General features: G+C 37.0%; 1 protein-coding gene across 1 annotated transcript in view; it reads left to right on the forward strand.

Annotated features, from left to right (window-relative positions):
• The window catches only part of CDH13 (cadherin 13), a 466,549-nt gene that overhangs the window by 377,060 nt on the left and 71,121 nt on the right, over window positions 1–18,368 (forward strand). Inside the window, exon 8 of the mRNA XM_054389914.1 lies at window positions 1,192–1,332. Coding sequence (XP_054245889.1) covers window positions 1,192–1,332 — 141 coding nt within the window. The remainder of the gene's footprint in view (window positions 1–1,191; window positions 1,333–18,368) is intronic.

Raw genomic sequence — 18,368 nt, forward strand, 5'->3', positions numbered from 1 at the left:
GAGGTTACAAAATCTTCTAGCAGTGGTGCCCCACCAACCCTTCAGGCGTCATTATGTTGCTCTGCCCCTGACATCCAGACTTCTGTTTCAAGGAAAGTTGGAAAAAAACCTTCCTGAGCATGCATGATATTCTTGCCATATAATTTTAAAGGTGACTCTAGTAATTTCCCATCTGTGTTCTCCATTGATGATGCATCACATATGGTCTTGGGGCAGATGGTTCCATATAAGGCAGCCATACAAATGGGGAAAATATTCATTTTAATTAGGTCTCCAGTCTTGTGTCCAGCAAAATGTATGTCAAAATTCTCTGACTTCCATGGGAGCAGGCTCTGATGCTGACAGCAGCTTTCTTTGATGGGATGTATAACTATCCTGTTGTCCAGCTTGCAAACAGATGTGTTTTCATGCCTGATGAGAGAGGTGAATTAGAAATGTTGGCACATTCCCATTGCAGAAGTGGCCACGTTTTATTTATTTATTTTTTTCCCCCCAAGGTATGACTGTCAGGAGGGGAAAATTAGGGATGGCTTTTGCTTATGGATCTGTACTGTTTGGTTCTACCATATATAGACAGTCAGATAACTAGCCATAAAAGATGGATTGGATATTATAGATGTATATATTCAGTGTTACTCTCCACATTTCCTTCATGCAATAACTGGCAGTTGTTGTCCATTTTTTAAACTGTTTTCTTGTTTCTTACAGTGAAGCAAACTTAAATTACCATTCTAAATGCTAATGCACAGTGTGAAAGTGATTTAATAAAATGAAGTGTATTTATATGTAGCTCGTGACATTAGTATTTAATTATGTACCAACCCATCATAGCACTGATGAGGCAAGCTGCTAAATACTGGTGCACTGAAGTGAGACCTTACTTTTAAAGAGCAGGTATATTTTAATTTCTCTTCCCTTTCCCAGTCTTCTCAAATAACAGGATAGATTATGCACTGTTTACCAATATTCACCTGCTTCTTGTCATAATGTATTCCAAATCAGGTTTCCACTGTAATAGCTGAAGCTCATAGAAAGCTGTAAAACACTGTGATAACAGAGATTGTTCTATGCTATTTACCAGACCCAGCTAAATTTTCTATTTACTTTTTTTGTATTTCAGTGTGAATTAATAAGAATATGGAACCTGATGTGGGAAATTTTTTAACCTTTGCCCTTCTGTTATTTTTTCAGACTATGGAAAGCACAAAATATGAGCTCGTTATAGAAGCTAAGGATATGGGTGGTCTTGATGTGGGACTAACTGGCACAGCAACTGCCACTATTCTTATTGATGACAAAAATGACCATCCACCAGAATTTACAAAGAAGGAGGTAAGAATTTGTCATCCATGTTCTACAAAATGGTGCATGTAATTGTAATTAGCAGGTTTCTAAGTGTAAAAATGTTCCTTAATGGAAGAAAATATTTGAAGACATAGTTCAACAAAATGGGACAGAGCTGTTCTTTTCTTCTTTCACATTAATAACTTGGTATGCATCATTTCCAAAACAATGTGCAGCCACAAGGTAAAAATTATGGTGAGAGACAGTGTTTGGATGTTGGCTAGCAAGATGAAAACCTGTCAAATATGTTTGCTAGAAGTAACTTTCTTCCTTTACTCCTATGGGGGAAATGTATAATTCCCTCTTGCCTGCTTCTAGCTTAGGGCTTTTGATGGTCAGGAGCATGGATGAAAGCAACACATTTTGTCCTGGCTTCAGTACTTCACCTGTGGGACAGATAGTGTTGATAGTTCTATAATGAAAGCTCTAGTCTGAAAAGTTTTAAATTTAACCTTTGGGTCAAATATGCAAGGAAAGGGATTTTCCCCTGCAGGTTGAATTCCACTGAAGAATGATGAAAATTCTGGAAAAAAAACAAAAAAAAAAACAAAAAAAAACAACAAACCAAAACAAAAGGTATTCACTGCCTGCAGGAGAGTGTAATAGTGCTACTGCAAAGCTTCTGGTTTTAGGTAAAACCTCTATCAAACTTTCTGCCCTTCTCGTACTGCTCTCTTCCCTCTCCTACTTTTATTATTAGTCTGATTGATTTTTTTTTTTTTTTTTTGCCTCTGGTGTTTGGAAGGAATTAGAAAATGTCAAAAATTTTTACCAAATAACAGCTGGTTTAGATTTTGCTGTAAAAATTTCCTGAGGCTTTGCAGATTTTAGACAATATTCCCAGATGATAAGAAGTAAGCATAAGGGATGCTGATTTTAAGGTGATATTAGAAGTAGAAAAGGAAAGTATCTTGCTTTTCTCTGTAAGGTTTTTGTTTGTTTGTTAGTTTTGTTTTAATGGTCTGTATTAGTGCTTTTACAACAGATAATTTTGAAAAAAAGTTATGCAACTTCCCTTGAATAATTATTTATTTTAGAAGAGCAAACTGGATAATCTGATTAAAAAAGGAAGAACAAGATTTTTTTTTTTTTTGTTTTCCAGAAAAAAAATAAAAACAGAAGTGGCAATAAGAAACAATAACAACTTTTCATAGGATCATAGAATCAACCAGGTTGGAAGAGACTTCCAAGATCATCCAGTCTAACCTATCACCCAGCCCTATCCAATCAACTAGACCATGGCACTAAGTGCCTCATCCAGTCTTTTCTTGAACGTCTCCAGGGACGGTGACTGCACCACCTCCCTTGGTAGCCCATTCCAATGGCAAATCACTCCCTGTGTGTAGAACTTCCTCCCAATATCCAGCCCATACCTCCCCTGGCACAACTTGAGACTGTGTCCACTCCTTCTGTTGCTGGTTGCCTTGGAGAAGAGACCAACCCCTTTTGGCCAAGAATACTATTTTTAACTAATCAGTGGCAACAACTGTTAATTACCAAAGTAAAATCCTCTGACACAGAAGTATTTCAGTCATCTACAAACTACCATGGAGAACCTGATCCAAACCTTTCAAGTAATTAAGTTGTAACTAAATGGCATTGATCAAACTATTCAGTCCCTTAGAATTACCCATTAGATCAGGCTTTTAATGCTCTGAAAGCTGTTACCTGACTGTTAAAATATATTTAAAACATTGTAATTTTTTAACCTTCTGGAACATAAAAATGTAAAATGATAACTCAGTGTATTTAGAAATAGGCAGTAATTGTGCTGATCAATATTGATAACAATTAATGTCATTCAGACTCCCACATACTAGAATTTCCAAATTTTGAGCTTTCTTTTGCTGAAGAAATACTTCCAAATATCTTTCAATAGAATTATTTTGAAGAAATCTTTCTATAATTCTATATCCTGTTTGAGTTAGGTTGTTAAATTACTTGGGTGCTTGCTAAGCCCTAAATGCACCAGTAGACCATGTCTTTTTCTGTGGATATTCAGAAATGTTCACAAATTCAGCTCAGTCAGTGACAGTAAAAAGTACTCTGTACCCTTTGCAAGTCTGGTTTCAGTATAGAAATAAAATAACATCTGTGAAGAGACAGCATTATGTTTCTGTTTGAAAAGTCCAGTCTTACGCAGTTTTCTTGAACTTCATATCACATTAAATTTCCCATAGAGACATCTCTTTTTTTTCAATAGTTCATGACATGGTTTTGAACCTTTCACTATTTAAAGATGTTAATGCCCTCAGAAATCTTCCCCCTGCCTTGCTAAGTGATATTCTTATTCCCGAATAAGGCAGGAGAAATCATCCTTTAGACGTGTGGTGTCAGGCCCTTTTAGAAACATATGCTCTATTTGACATAAGTAGTGGAAAAGGAGGGACACCCTCTATTAATAGAGTTAATGCCACTTTGTTTAGCTTACTGCTTAAACTACTTAGTTACTGTATTTAAACACCAGTCACATATCCCATGATGCAATACTATTGATTTGAAGAGTTTGAAAATCTTTGAAAAAGGCATATTCTACAAGATAGCTTTTGAACTAGACAGCTCAAATTCCATAGATCTAAAGGTTTACTTTCACAGTGCATCTTCTTTTCTTTACTTCAAGACTGGTTGCTTTAGGATTGTCTTCTTATGGATTTGACATATTTTCTCATCTGTCTTCTTTCTCTTTAAATATACTCTTTCTCAGTGTGCTCTTCCCTTTTATAAAACATAGGCTTTTTTTACTGGCCTATATTTTCTTCTGGCAGTATAAATTATACCTAAAATAGCTCTACCTGTATTGGTCATATGCTGTTGGTGTAGCTCAGTTAGGCCAGGTTTTCAATGTGTTCTCTTCATCTGTGAGCACAAGGGCCAAATTCATTCTTGATCTGACACAGTGAAAACAAAAGTTATGAGAACATAGTTCTGTACAAATACAGCACCAGGTATCCCAAAATGGACTTAAGGGGTGCTTTGAAGAATGTAGAATGCATTGTTATATACATCTTAATAAAGATGTGTGATTTCAATAATATTAATGCCAAAACAGAAGTATAACCATTTTTTTCGTATAATGATTTTTTTTTTCATAGCTTTCTCCAAAGTTCTATGTTTCTGTGTATTTCTATTTCAAAGTAGTCCTATGTGTGTTAGCATATTTTATTTCTCAGTGCAAGGTAAACTCAGCTATGCGTGAGCATGTCTCTGTCCACTGAAGATGAACTTTGTCTTTAGACATTTGACCAATTTTTTACTCTTTTTTTAACCCAGAAACAGATTTTTAGAAGCCAGATCCTTACCCACCTATTCAGAATGCTCATGCATGACTTTTGTTTGATGTTTCAGGAAGCTTTAAATGCTTCTCTCTTGCTGCTCTGCTGTGTTTACACAGATCTTGCTGGAAGATTGGGGACTTGTCCAGTGAATCTGTTCTTCCAGCTGCTATTTTTTACCCCTGCATATCACACCCTTGCCATTCTGCTGCAACTGGGGCCTTCAGCTTAGGGAAAAATTCATTGATTGTGTGTCAGGGCATAATCATAGGAGAAGCTGAGGAACCCTGGCTGTGATCCAACACAGCACTTCCATTAACTTCAGAAGGATGGTTTAAGACCTTGAAGTTATAAATATATGTCAGGTACTTCGATGGGTTAATGTATGAGACACTGCTTTGTGGGATTCAGTCCTGTTAATTATTTTGTTACTGCCCTCTGACCCCACATGCCTCTGCAATACCAGTCTTGTTCTCATGTATATTTACCCTAACTGCTCATAATAAGCTCTGCACAGCACAAAAATCCATTCATATGTGTAAATGGTACCCTGTTCCCTCCAGGGCTTTAAATAGTTTCGTCTTTAATGCCCCAAAAGAACAATGTTTTAAAAGCTCCTCCAAAAATCCCAGGTGAGGTAACAAGGTCTACCTTTTAAAAGGCCATAATAGCTGGGATACTGTGACAGATTTAAATTACAGTGAATAAGTTAAAAAGTAAAAAAAAAGATATTTGAAAAGTTATTGGCCTATTTTTCAGGAAGTTTTAAAATGTATGAAGTTTATTCTATATTATGAAAGCTTTTTTTAAATTAATTTTGTGAATTATTAGTGCATACAGCATGTACTTTGTATCACAGAGAGCAGTTTGGCATTTCCTTTCCAGCAAGTTAAGGCCTTAGGATTGATTTTTGTTCAGCAAGAAGGGCTTACTTATGTGAAAGTAAGAAATGAAGCAAAGCATGGAGCTGGAATTGATCATTCTGGAAAATCTGGTTTGTGTACTACAGGATATTCAAAATGCGCAGGAAAGAGACTGAGTGAACATTAACGCTGCTCAGTATTGTTTCTATACCTCTGTGATGGTTTGAAACTGTGTCACACTGACACAACCTAGCACAATAAGGATAGGAGAATTATTTTCTTGTGTCACTTTAACAATTGGTAGCAGACCACTGCAGAGTTATATGTCTGCAAAACAGGGATTTTACTCTATAGGTGATGAAAACAGCATTGTAGCATCTGCTGGAAGCCACAAGCTGGCAAATGCTTCTCCCAAATCTGTTCCTGTAGACATGGCTCTGTCCAGACCTTTCCTAAGGCCAAGTGGAGGAAAAAACGTTTTTCAACATATCAACAATACCGATTTAACCTCCACCTATCTATTCTTTCTCCTCGAAACAAAATAGTCCATCAGATCCTACCTTTGCTATCATACCGTTCCTGAATGAAAAATATATGCTCAAAAATGGCTTTTCACCCTCTTCTGTTTCTGTCCTGGCTTTTTTAAAGTGTGTGTTTCCAAGGGAAAAGATTCCATTGATGCTCTTTAGTAACACATTATTTTTCCTTAATATAGGATATCTTGTCTTTCCTTGGTAAATGCTATCAGGCACTTCAGAAAAGAATGCAGTGATGTGTCTTAAGGGTATAATTTTCTGCAGCCCACCTACTTCTCATATCTGTCCTTCACCACAGATTTGGAACAGCAGCACATATCTAGTCATACATTGAAAAGTGGTGGGAATTGCCAGTGTCCCTACTTGCACACAAGAAACAGAGGCTTCATTTTGTCCAGGAAACAGTGGCCAGTGGCTCCTTCTGCTGCTTCCATCCTTACCTTCAACTTCATACATTTCTGGGGCAAAGAAATGTAAAACAGTAAGAATTCTGCCACATCAGGGAGAGTAATATTTGGGAAAATATTTTTCCTGGTTTATCTTTTTTTTTTTTTTTTTTTAAATGTGTTTTCGTAGAAATTATTTTCCCAGTTAAATAAAGATTGTTTCCTGTGAAGAGAATAAAATTTGTGTAATTTGACAAAATATCAGCACAGTGAAATCTGAAATGTACCAGTGCTGTGAGTCTTAAATGAAAAATAGGATTTGCTCACATTTTGAATATCTACTGATAAATGGTTTATAAAAGAGTAATAAATGACTAATGTGTGCTTTAATAAATGATTCATCAATTCCTATAGAGACTTGTAAGTGAATAGGTTACTTGTCACCATGATTTATGATGACTCCCAGCACTGTCTTCTGATTCAGTTGTGCTACCCACTGGGGTAAAACAATCCCTGGAGTACAATATATATCTCCTTCTGCTTATGGTTCAAAGAGGATATGAGACTTTCAGAGCACCACCGGGAGAGATTTATTTTTCAGCTTAGGCTGTTGAGAAACATGCTTGTAGCTGTGAAAGTTCCTGTCTTGGTTCTTGGTATTGGCTAAATCATATTGAGGACCAGATATTGAACTAAAATTGCTTTTTTTTAGGTTCCTTCTGGCTCGCTTTTTCCATAATTTTAAAAAAATTCTGAGACATAATATTGTTATTTTCCGTGCTTTATGTAACTTGCAGACACAGGCCAGATCTGTCCATTCTGTTTATATATTTGAAAACAAAACCAAATCCTACCTCTACCACCTTCTGTGATATGAAAGTTAACCCTGGTCCTTCTTAATCTTATTTTACAAGGCAAATGTTGCCCTTAGGGACTTCCAGTTAACCTTTTCTCTGTGCATCTTACTGAGCTGGACCCTATGCTTGGACATTAACAATTCTGTTAATGGTAGATGATTCCCCTGCAACTCCCTCCCCTCTAGACCCCTATATGTAATTTGGAGAAATCACTAGTGAGGCCCACAGTTGTGTGCAAAGCTGACCAAAAGAGTGCTGTCCTTTGACCAGCACACAGATGAGGAGCATGGCCAGGTGACTATCCTCTTTCACTTTCCTGTTAGGAGGGAAGTCAACATGCAAACCAAACTGAACAGAGGCAAAAGATCCAAGAGGAGGTGTCAGCATGGCTCAGCAAGGCAGTGAGATCGAGCTGAATTGGCTTTTTCCCATTTCACAAGCCATTCTCTCATGCTGGATGCTGAAAGGCCAGATGACTGATTAGGTACTTGAGCAGCAATAAGCAGATCTGAACAGATGAGAAGCCATTGCCAGGCTGATATTTAAGAAACAGAACTGTATTGTGGCCTAAATGTTATGGGAACCAGTCTAAAATTCTAGCAGCCTTTTCATATTGAAGCAAACTGTCTCCAGTACAACATTGTCGTGAGAAATAGTTTGGTGGAATGGATAAAACCATTTTAGCAAAATCACAATAACAAAATGTGTATTGGAATTTCCATTTGGCTCCTGTTTTGGGGCTGTGAGACAAACTCACATGCATAGCAAGCAGAATTCATACGTGAAACTCAACAGAGCAGGACAAATCCTCTACAGCTGCTAGCAAACTTTGGCAATAAGGAACAGTTTCATGACAGCTAGGGGTCATCAGAGATGAGCTCTTTGGCCATTCTTGTTTTCTAGAGCTGTAAATACAGCTAGTAAGTCTCCTGAAGCATATCTTTCCCTTCAGAAACCTCCCACACTAGATATGTGTACTGACCTTTTCACTCAACTTTATTTCCACTTCATGTTCTTGTAGCACATCCCCAACACACTTGACATATGTGGAGCTCCAAGTGCCCAAAAACCTCCTTGAAAACAAATGGTTTTCACATGTGAAAGAATTCAAAGATAATTTCTCTGGGGCAAAGAAGATAAGAGAAAATGGGATTAAGGCAGGATTGCTATTCCTGTGTCATCCTTATAAAACAGCTGCCTCACCTGTTCTCAAAACATTCAGAGATTGACAATCAAGAGGCTCCTCCATAAATATTAACAAAAATTTCTGCATAGCCTGATCTGAATTTCCTTTTCTAGAACTTAAAATCTTTACATAAGCAGTTTAGAAATCTAGGTACCCATATAACACAGGAATTTAGACTTTTTTTCTATGAAATAATTTTAAACATCAAATGTAAAAAGAAGAGCTTATTTGACTTACAAAGTAGTTGTAAAGACATTTAATTCCTGCTGAAGTTTCTTTTGGGTTTTTTTTTTGGGGGGGATACTTCTTCAATATTGTGTCAGCTTTTATCAGAATTAGCTGCTTTGAGGTTTGTCATGCGATAATAAATGCTCAGCACCACTCAGGATTGAATTACCAGTGACTTTAAAATCAAATACTCTGCTGTACCATTACAAGTAAAAATACCATAATTCTAGAGAGAGAAGGAAAAACAAATGCACCTGTTCTGTTTATTGGTGGGAATAGAGGACTGCAGCTAAACAACATGATTTGGAAGACCAGGGTTTCCGGTACTCATACAGATTCATAGTGCATGCAGAATAATTTGCATTCATGTGGCTTTCAGCAAGCTATCTGCATAACCAGTGTAAGCACTTTGTTCAAGAACTTTTGCAAAATATGTTTAACACTGAGTCCATCCACTTATCACATAATTAGAGCTGGATGCACTGCATAGCAGTAGGCAGCAGACTTCTACATTTATCTTTGCTTGTGAGGAGTGAGTTCATTGCTTTGTTTCTCTCCACCAAGGTCATGAAATACATGAAGCTGTCTATTTAATCTCTAGATAAACACATTACAGTGGTACATAAAACAACAGAGTGCCTGCTTTGTAATCTGAAAACAGCTGAGGAACACTTGTATAAGTACAGGAAAGGTTCTATGAACAGAAATGATCATTCAAACAGTGTGAAATTGGGGAGGAGCACTTCATTGCTTCACCAGATCTGATTTTTTTCCCCAGCATTCTTGCTCTCCAAGTCAGCTCACTTGTAAACTTGTATTTTTGCCAGTCCTTTTATCTTTCCTCATTTTCTGTCTTCCTTTCCTGCTCTTTGTTTACTTTCCTTGATTTGTTATGATCTGCTCATCTGAGCAGTCCCAACACAAACTTCTGTGTGAAGTCCTTGCCTTTTGTAACCCTTTGGTTATGCTTGGAAGGTCATCAGCAACTCAGTGGTAATAACAGCAATTCTCATTACAGCTGGTAAATTCTCACCACAAAACCATTCCAGTGCTGACTATCCTCTGAAGACTTCTTCCATCTGCTTCTGTTAACAGCAAATATCCAAACACTACAGGCAACTAAAAAGCCATAAACCCACAATTTATTGCTCTCTTCTACAAGTAGTGAAGGTTAATCTGCTTCCTCAAAATGTGGTCTATGAAGTGTGAATTTTGCCACAGATATTAAGGTCTGGATTACAAAGCAAACAGTGGCAGTAAGAGTTTTGACTACATCTAGCATAAATATGTTTGGGCAAGTAGCTGGGTAGCAGAAATTAAAGAGGAAGGAAGATTCAGACAAGGTTCTTGAGAAAAGCACAAGCTAAACAAAGATACTGTAATGTCTCCAGGCCTTGTCTTGGACCATGTATATAGGGAAGCTGTACAAACATAGTTATTAGCAGCCATTGCTGGGAATGGCTATGTGATTTTTCTCTCCAGATGGAATTTTTGCAGTTGCTTTGAAATGAATTCATAACTGTTTCTTAGAGATTTCAATTTTAGTGTGAATTTTAAAATTGTAGTCTTTTTCCTGATATTTTGTTCTTGTTGTTTTTTCTTCTGAATAAAAGTGCTATGGAGCACTCCATAGAAATTTCCTTTAATTTCACTCCTCCAAGAGTGGGTTTTAGCATGCTGTAGGTCATTAAGTACCCAAGGAGTTCCACCTTCAACACTGAGTGCAGGCAGGTGACTCAGACGTCAAAGAAACTTCACACAATTATTTTCAGATTAAGAATTGAAAGAATACATCAATCTTTTTTCTCCTTCAGTTAACTTTTGACTTCTGTATTTGGGAGACCTCATTTGACTATGTATTATACAGTTGACTGAGACTCCTTAACTTATGTGTGGAAGCACTGTGGTTTCCATGTATGACACTCACTGCAGAGTGGCTGCTAAATCACCATTAGCTCATTCAACCTATACAGGATGTAAACTGGTAGACAAGTTGTGAGGAATAAATGAGCGTATCCAGTTGTGATGCTGGCAGCAAAAATTTTCTGTGGTTTAAGGGGACTTTAATTTTATGTTTGTAAAAGGGGTACAGTTCCTGGCATGTGGAATCTGAACAGAAATACCAAGGAGTCTAAATCTCCTTGTCTGATACAGCACAGCTGATTTGAGGAGTAATAACTGAAGGAACTGTTAGATGTGTAACACAACACCACTCTAATCCCATGAGTTAAGAAACCCACGCTGTTAATATGCCTCTAACATCTGTAGGAGTTCTATTTTAAAAGTAGGATTAAACAAGATAACACACTATAGATCTTAACATATTCAATTTTCACCAGACAAAACACTATTTAATAGCAATTACACAATATGTGTGATCTGGTATCATAGCTGCAGTTGGTATGAGGAGAAGGGATTTATAAAGCTGAAGTATATTCATACAAACATAATAGTTATATGACTGCTTAGGTCATTCCACTAGAGTGGAATGAGTTTTGTGATCAGTTTATTAATTTCTTCACTGACAAATGAGATTTTAAGGTTTTAGTCAGCAACATTAAAACTGATTTGGCTACTACAGAATTTGCTAACCATCTGTGCATATGAATCAAAATGTCAGGATTATTTAGACAAAATATTTTTTTTCCCTTCTGCTCTGAGACATTAAAATAGTGAACCAATAAAAATCAACATGCTACAGGGAGCTGTGCATTTATTCAAGCAAAATCGTTAGTAAGTGCTTGTGAAAAACATTCATTTGGAAAGCAATAGCATTCTACAGGGCTGATAATATCTTGAATTTTCTGGGATTAAAACATTGTTGGTACATGTAAGAAAAAGAAACAAATTAGGGGATTCATAGAGAACTCCTTGCAGTTATAGTCACTGTTGGGAAAAATACTTCAGGAGTGTAATTTATTCATATCCTTGTGCTTCTGCTTTGGCTTATTTCCAGGACTTGTTTGCCTTAGAGTCCAGATGCTGATTTGCTTAAAGGGTAGCCCTTTATCTATCCGGCTGCCTAACAGTCACTTAATAGTTATTTGTTTTTACAAATGTTTTCCCCTGTGTTCCCAGTCCATATGTCACCATGAAAAAGTACAATCTCAAAACTACACAGGGTATTGATATTATCCTCACTTTCCCGTTCTGCACTTTGACCTAATAAATCCCAACTGGTTATTTGAGCCTGTGTTTTCCTCCAACATTATTGCTCTATGGACAATCTTTTTGAGCTTATATTGTAACTCCTCCTCTTCTCTAGCACTCAGCTTGATGCAGCTTTTTCTAAAGATGTTCTTGTTTACTTCTCTATATATTGTGGCAGATTTCTTCCAGCTACTTACTTACCTAGTCTTGATATTATATTTGTCCAGTACTAAAATTTATTATTGTCTTTTTGCATCATCCTTCAAAAATCCCTTCTGCTTACCTTGTCATTCTCTTTTTAAAAAGCAAAACAATTTGTCCCCAACAATAAACCAACAGAAAACTCTAATATTTTATTTGTTTCTCCCTTTCAAGGCTCCTGTTTAGTCAGTAGCCTGTAAAGACCCTTCTCTGAATTTTAGCAAGTCATTTTTCCGTCCTTTCCAAACTCCTTGAGTCTGTCATTTGCCTCTCAGAGCCTGAGCATCTAGGCTACCATACTTTAAGTGCTTTTCTGCTTCTGTCTCCAGTTCCTGCTTCAGATCTACCAAGACTAATTTCAGTGATGTATCCACTGACTCCTTTTTCCTGTGTGATGCCTCCTTTCTCTCTGTTTTTATTTTTGTCAACTTTCCACTGTCTTTTTATGTGGAAAATTCTTCTGTTTCTTACCTTTGTCATCTCACTATCCTCTTTCTGTCCTCATAATTTTGCTCCTTTAGTGTTATTTTCAGATCATCTCTTTTTCCATTCCTTGATGCTTGTCCCTAAGTGAACTCTTCATCCCCTCACTGCCTGCCTCCCTTGAGAACCACCTTTCTGTTTTTATGACTTAAACTGATTGTTTGCTTATGACTTGCAAAAGTCCATGTACACTCTTTGCCTGCCTTCTATAAATCAAGTACCATCAGTGTCTGCTTCCACACATCATATCATTTTTTTCTTTTATGCTTTATTTCCTCCTCTTCAGCTCATTTGTTTTGACCACATTCAGTCACTGAGGCCAGCAGTGCCTACACGTTATGTAGTACTGTCAGATGTTCTTAGGTCAAAGATTTTTCTTCGTTTAGAAGACTAATGGTAAGGCTGTCCTCAACAAGTTTAAAGGGTTGAAAGCAATGTTTTAGTTTGAAAGAATTTTGAAACATATAAGTAGTTTTGTGAGAAACTTTCAAAAGAAACATAAGAAAAATCATCCTGCTAAATAAGCTTAAATCTAAACCAACTTTTGACTTTTACTGAAATAATATCAAGGAAAAAATTTCTCTATAGTATTGATATTCTTAGCTGCCTGTAAGCTATGGCTCCCATCCAGAGCACTCCATGGAGACATGAATGCAGGATTAGACTCTAATGTAAAGCTGGATTTATACATATGAATATCTATAAGTATAGAAACACAGGCCTACAGACATTTGCCTACCTAAACTGACTTTTTATTGTCCTAAAACTACATTTTCTAGTACAGCTTAAAACAAAATGAAATTTGTTTTGGTTTTACTTGTATGATTGAAAAGTAGCAAACTATCATTTGAAAGCAGAGAACACTGTAATTGACTAATTGATTCAGCGTTGAACTAAGCTCAGGAAAAAGTGTATGTTTGAAGACAAATGACAGGCATGCTTTCTAAGTTAGCAGCTCTGACCTTTTCAAGTTTTCCATCTTAAATAAAAATTGAACCCGTGAGTAAATAAATTCAACTTTGCCTGCAGATGTTGAACTCTTTTATGTTCTTTTGCTCTAACATAGCCAATGCCCTATATTAAAGGCAGAAACAGTTTTATCATACCCCATGCTGGGGCTAACCGTCAGTCTCTAGGAACAGTTTTCTTTCCTCCAGCCATATGATTAAAATGCAGTTCCAATCAATAAATCTCTCCTATTTCTGTCAATGGTTAAGTGTTCGCCTGGGGGCCTTCTGTGTCTGAGAGGTATTTCTTTTCTTCAGTTCTTCTGTATTCACGAAAGAACCAAATTACAATAAGTCTTGTTTACCTAGACTGCCTGTGGAGATTGTTTTTGGACTGCCTGCTGGAAGTGGAGTGAGCAATATAGAGCATGCTCACACGCTGGTAGATACAGATATAGATATTAGCAGTAAGGTACCTCTTTTAACAATATTGGGTTCCAGCACAGCCTCCCTGAAATCTTTATTTGAGAAAGATTAAATATTTAAGCAAGAACTCTTGACTCATTTGACATGTTAGTGGGAAACTGTAGGATTACCAAAAGAGGTCTCAGATTCTGACATCTGATTTCAGCTGAACTTCAGCTTTCAAGGATGTCAGGGTTGCCTGTTTTCCATTTTCTTCAATAAAGATTATCTCAGTTGATCAATGATACACTGTGTGAACAACTAATCAGATTTAGGTTCCTCTTGCTCTAGTAGCAATTGCTTTAATGCAATTGATTAAAAGGGAATTTTAATGGTCTTACTAATTGTATTTTTGAAGGAAACATGACAGCAATTATTGAACTCTTTAATTTATTATTTCACATGCTGATCAGTTTGGAAAGTCAAAATATAAGCTTTTAAAATATGACATCCCCTGCAGCCTCTTGTTTATTTCTTAAATTTGTATTTCATCCTTGTTAAATAATGGTAAAATAGAAACAATGAAGCAATTGTATTCAGCTCATAACTTTTTTCATTTGTCATTTTGTGTTACGGGAGATGCAAGAAGAAGGAGATATTCCTGCCTGAATTCAGCAGAAGGTGGTATGTGTTTCCATGTACAGGGACAGCCAGGAAAAGCACCTACACTGTTTCTCTAAAAGACTGCTTTTAAAGGGATATATTAGAACGTAGCTGCTTATAAGTGCAAACACCGAGTACCAGTCAGCAGAAATAAATGCATTCAGCTACACATTGCACATCTAAATTATTTATTCAGAAGCAATCATAAGCACAGTTTGTCAACACTTACACATAGGGTTGCGTTACATAGTAATGTAATGTCTGTCCTGGATTAAATTATAAGTGTTCAGGACAGACCATATTCACTTTTAAATGCCCAGAGTCCAGACTAGAGGTTGAGTCTCACATATTCCATAAATTTATTTTTCTCAAATTCGTAAAGTATGGGCAGCATTACAAATGTTAATGCTACTATTATAGGATCATAATTTAAAAATACCAGTGTTCTCAAAGGGCTCCAGCAGTGTGTCATCTCCCTGCTTTATTAAAATGAATGAACAGATGTACAATTTATTTCTGCTGAACTATCATCTAAATTCATAAGCTATTTCTCATGTGTCTGAAATCCGTGTTGGTTTCCCATTTTCCTTGCCTTAGAAAAAAAAAAAAATTACACTCTCACATTTATCACTCTGGGGATATAAACGAGAAGTATACTCTCCACTTCATTCAATTTAGAGTAATATCCTCAATACGATTTAAATCCCATCTTTTCAAGGCTATTCAGCAAAACCTAGGCACTGGAACACCCAGGATCCAATTGGAAATCTCCCTTGCCATCTAAGCTGAAGACTGGCAGGTAGACTCTGAGGACGCTATCTGTTCTCTCTGACAGAATGAGGTGGCACAGAGCTGCTTTTAATCTTTTTTTGGTTGGCATTTATGATGCTAGCAGGGACCATGCAATTTCTTAGCAACTAGTTGGGAAACCAAAGAAGGGACCACCAATAGTGAGTGGTAAGGGGGAGAGGTGAGAAGGTTGGGGGTAAAAATGGTGAAATTTACAGCTAAGGAGCATATCAGCTGGCCCCAAGCACTCATGAAGATGTGTTTTATTTGTCTTGTGGCAGCTTAGGAGCATGGCAGGTGCTCCCTGGAAGTGATAAACAAACAGAACAAGACAGTGTAGAGATTCGATGGAATAAAATTATAGAGGCTTCAAAGAGCAAGAAACAGACATGTTGCCATGGAAAAAAATGAGTGTAAAATTCCCAGACAGTGTGTGCTCAGCCTATCGCTGTTCTTATTTGCTGGCAAGGTTTGTGGGCAATGTAAGGATGATATTTTGCACTAATTCTGTGAATGAGTGGATAATATGCTCTTGGGTTTCTAGCAACGTTTCTTCTGTGAATCCTCTTTCCAAGGGTTTTTATTGTAAGCAAGCAATAAAAACATTTGATGGTTTGAAGTTGACAACAGAATTATCAGGCTCAGATTGTGTGTTTTCAGGGGGTTTTGTGTTTTTTGTTTGTTTTTTTTTTTTGTCTCTGATAAAAATCAATTTGGCAAAGAGAGTAATGGAGCAGAATGTGAATCAATCTGTTTTCTTCATTTCATAGCTGTTCTGGAATTTAAATGTAGGCCTTTAAATACATCTTCGCCAGACAATTCAGGAAAATGATGAAGTAATGGTTGAGATTTGTAAAAAAGTATGATTTTCTTCAGAAACTTTCTCTGTAGTTGCAGAAACAGTCTGCCCGTGTGGGACTGCTATGAAAGGGTTGTTAATTCATTAGTAAGAATGGAGAAGTTGTAACTGGAGCAGGCTTTTTTTTTTTTTTTTTTTTTAGTGGCCACATTTCAGAGAGTCTCAAAACAATTAAATTTGAGTATCTGATTCTACTGTTCTTGTTCCCTTTTAATCCTTCCCCAAGCTGAGATAGTAATTATTTTTCTCTCTCCTTTCCTTACTTTTTCTTGCCAAAAAAAGAATATGGCCAGCTAGTAAAGCAAGTGCCAGAGGCATAATTTTCATTTTTTTATCTAGAGTAGGGAGGGCAAATGTGATTTTACAGTTACACCCCAGGTCTCTAGCTGTCAGCATCAAATACAGTGTAATGAGTCTTGTATGATGGAGAGTTTGAGACTGAGACCAGAATATGTTAGGGATCTCCTTCCTGTAATTTTTTTTTTTTCCAATCCAGCAAGATTCATTGAAGTTAAAGACCACCATGGACCTTAACAATGTTTGAAACTTACACAAAAGTCTTTATTTCTGCTCTCTGTTCACTACAGATTCTTGGATGTGGGCTTATCATGAAATCTGTAGTGAAAGGGTTCTCAAGATATCCTAAGGTCCCTCCCAGCTAATTGTGTGATTTCCAGTATTTGATTATTTTTTTTCTCAAGAGCTTTGATACAGGCTGTGTGATCTCCCAGCAATCTGCTACAGTATTTCAGCTCCCCTGCAAATTTATCATAAAGTCTGGTGAGAATTTTCCTTGCCTCTACTGAAGCCCATCGCTTTTTGGCCTTGTCCACTGTGAAGGTGTTGCACAGACAATCCTCTTATCTACAACAGCCCTGTGTGCATTTGCTGTGAAGATTTGTTCAAGACCATGAGCTGTAGACATCTGCCTTTCCGATTGCTCATTGCTTTCCACGCTGTGGGCAGGAATCAGGTGCTACAATGCATCTGGGTCTCCCCAGAGCTAAGCAGATGGAAGAATTCCTGCCTTGCACATGGTTCTACTTCTTACTCATCTCAACACAGTTTTGCTGGTTTTGCAACATTAAATTGCCTTAATTGTCTATGATTCTTTTCCAGTAGCAGAGCAAGTGACAAAGCTAACATCTGCTGTATGTGATTTCTTCTTTCATTCTCACCACAGGAGGAGAAGAGTGTGTATATTTTGAGCATTTCAGTGTGATGGGGTTTTGGTACTGGTTTGTTTTCTGTCATCTTTTTCTACACATGGGTTTGTGTTTTGTATGGAAAATTTCATTATATCATTTGGGTGTCTGTATGTGTTTTGGCTTTTGTTATAGAACAGGCTGAGGATATTTCATACACAATTGAGAGTCTATAAGCCTTGGATGTGGAGCTTTATGTCCCATTCAGGCACACTGTGATCTTTACCACATCTTTCTGCTAATACACCTGACTTCTGACCTGAAATTATGCTGCAATTCCTAATTTAAGTTTCTGTTAAAGTAAGGGAGTCTGACAGCTGTGTCAGACTTTGTGCCATGGGCAAAGGTACACATGAGCTTAGGAGGAGATTCATCAATTCCAGAGTTAGTTCAGAGCAAGTTTCATTAAGAGAATGTTTTATAACCATATAGCATTTTTCATTCCAAGGAACCCCAAAGAAACATAGAGAAAATGGATCCTCTCCATGGGCAAGCAGAAGATTAAATTGCAGTTTTCTGCTGCTTGCAGGGGAAATGGAGGTGTAAGACTTAATTTGCTTTATTAAAGTATCCTACTCAGGAAGGTTTCTTTAATTTCTAAAGAACCATTGCAAATAATGGCTAACCATGGTCGTGCATTGTTACACTCAAAATCTTGTTGATGGGCAAAGGGGAAGCCCATTTTATAAATAAATCCAAGAAATTTATTGTCAGTAAAACTGAAAATAAACCAAGTCCATCCTAATCAAGGAATCATAATTAATCTAGATTGAATTATGTCAGGAAAACACCTGTTCAGAAAGTTTTTTTGGTTATGATAACATGGAAGCTGCAAAATAGTTGTAGCTGCCCTTCTTAGCTCCTACCCTGTTTCCTATTATTTTCACTGCTTCTGGATGCTCTGACACATAAAGTTGGTGGGTTTACTCCAAAGGTTGTTGTAGGAGTGCAAATTGTCAGCACCTGGTGTCCTTTGGCAGGGTGAACATGATGT

This window comes from Indicator indicator, chromosome 19 (genome assembly GCF_027791375.1).
Source record: "Indicator indicator isolate 239-I01 chromosome 19, UM_Iind_1.1, whole genome shotgun sequence".
Taxonomy (NCBI): Eukaryota; Metazoa; Chordata; class Aves; order Piciformes; family Indicatoridae; genus Indicator; species Indicator indicator.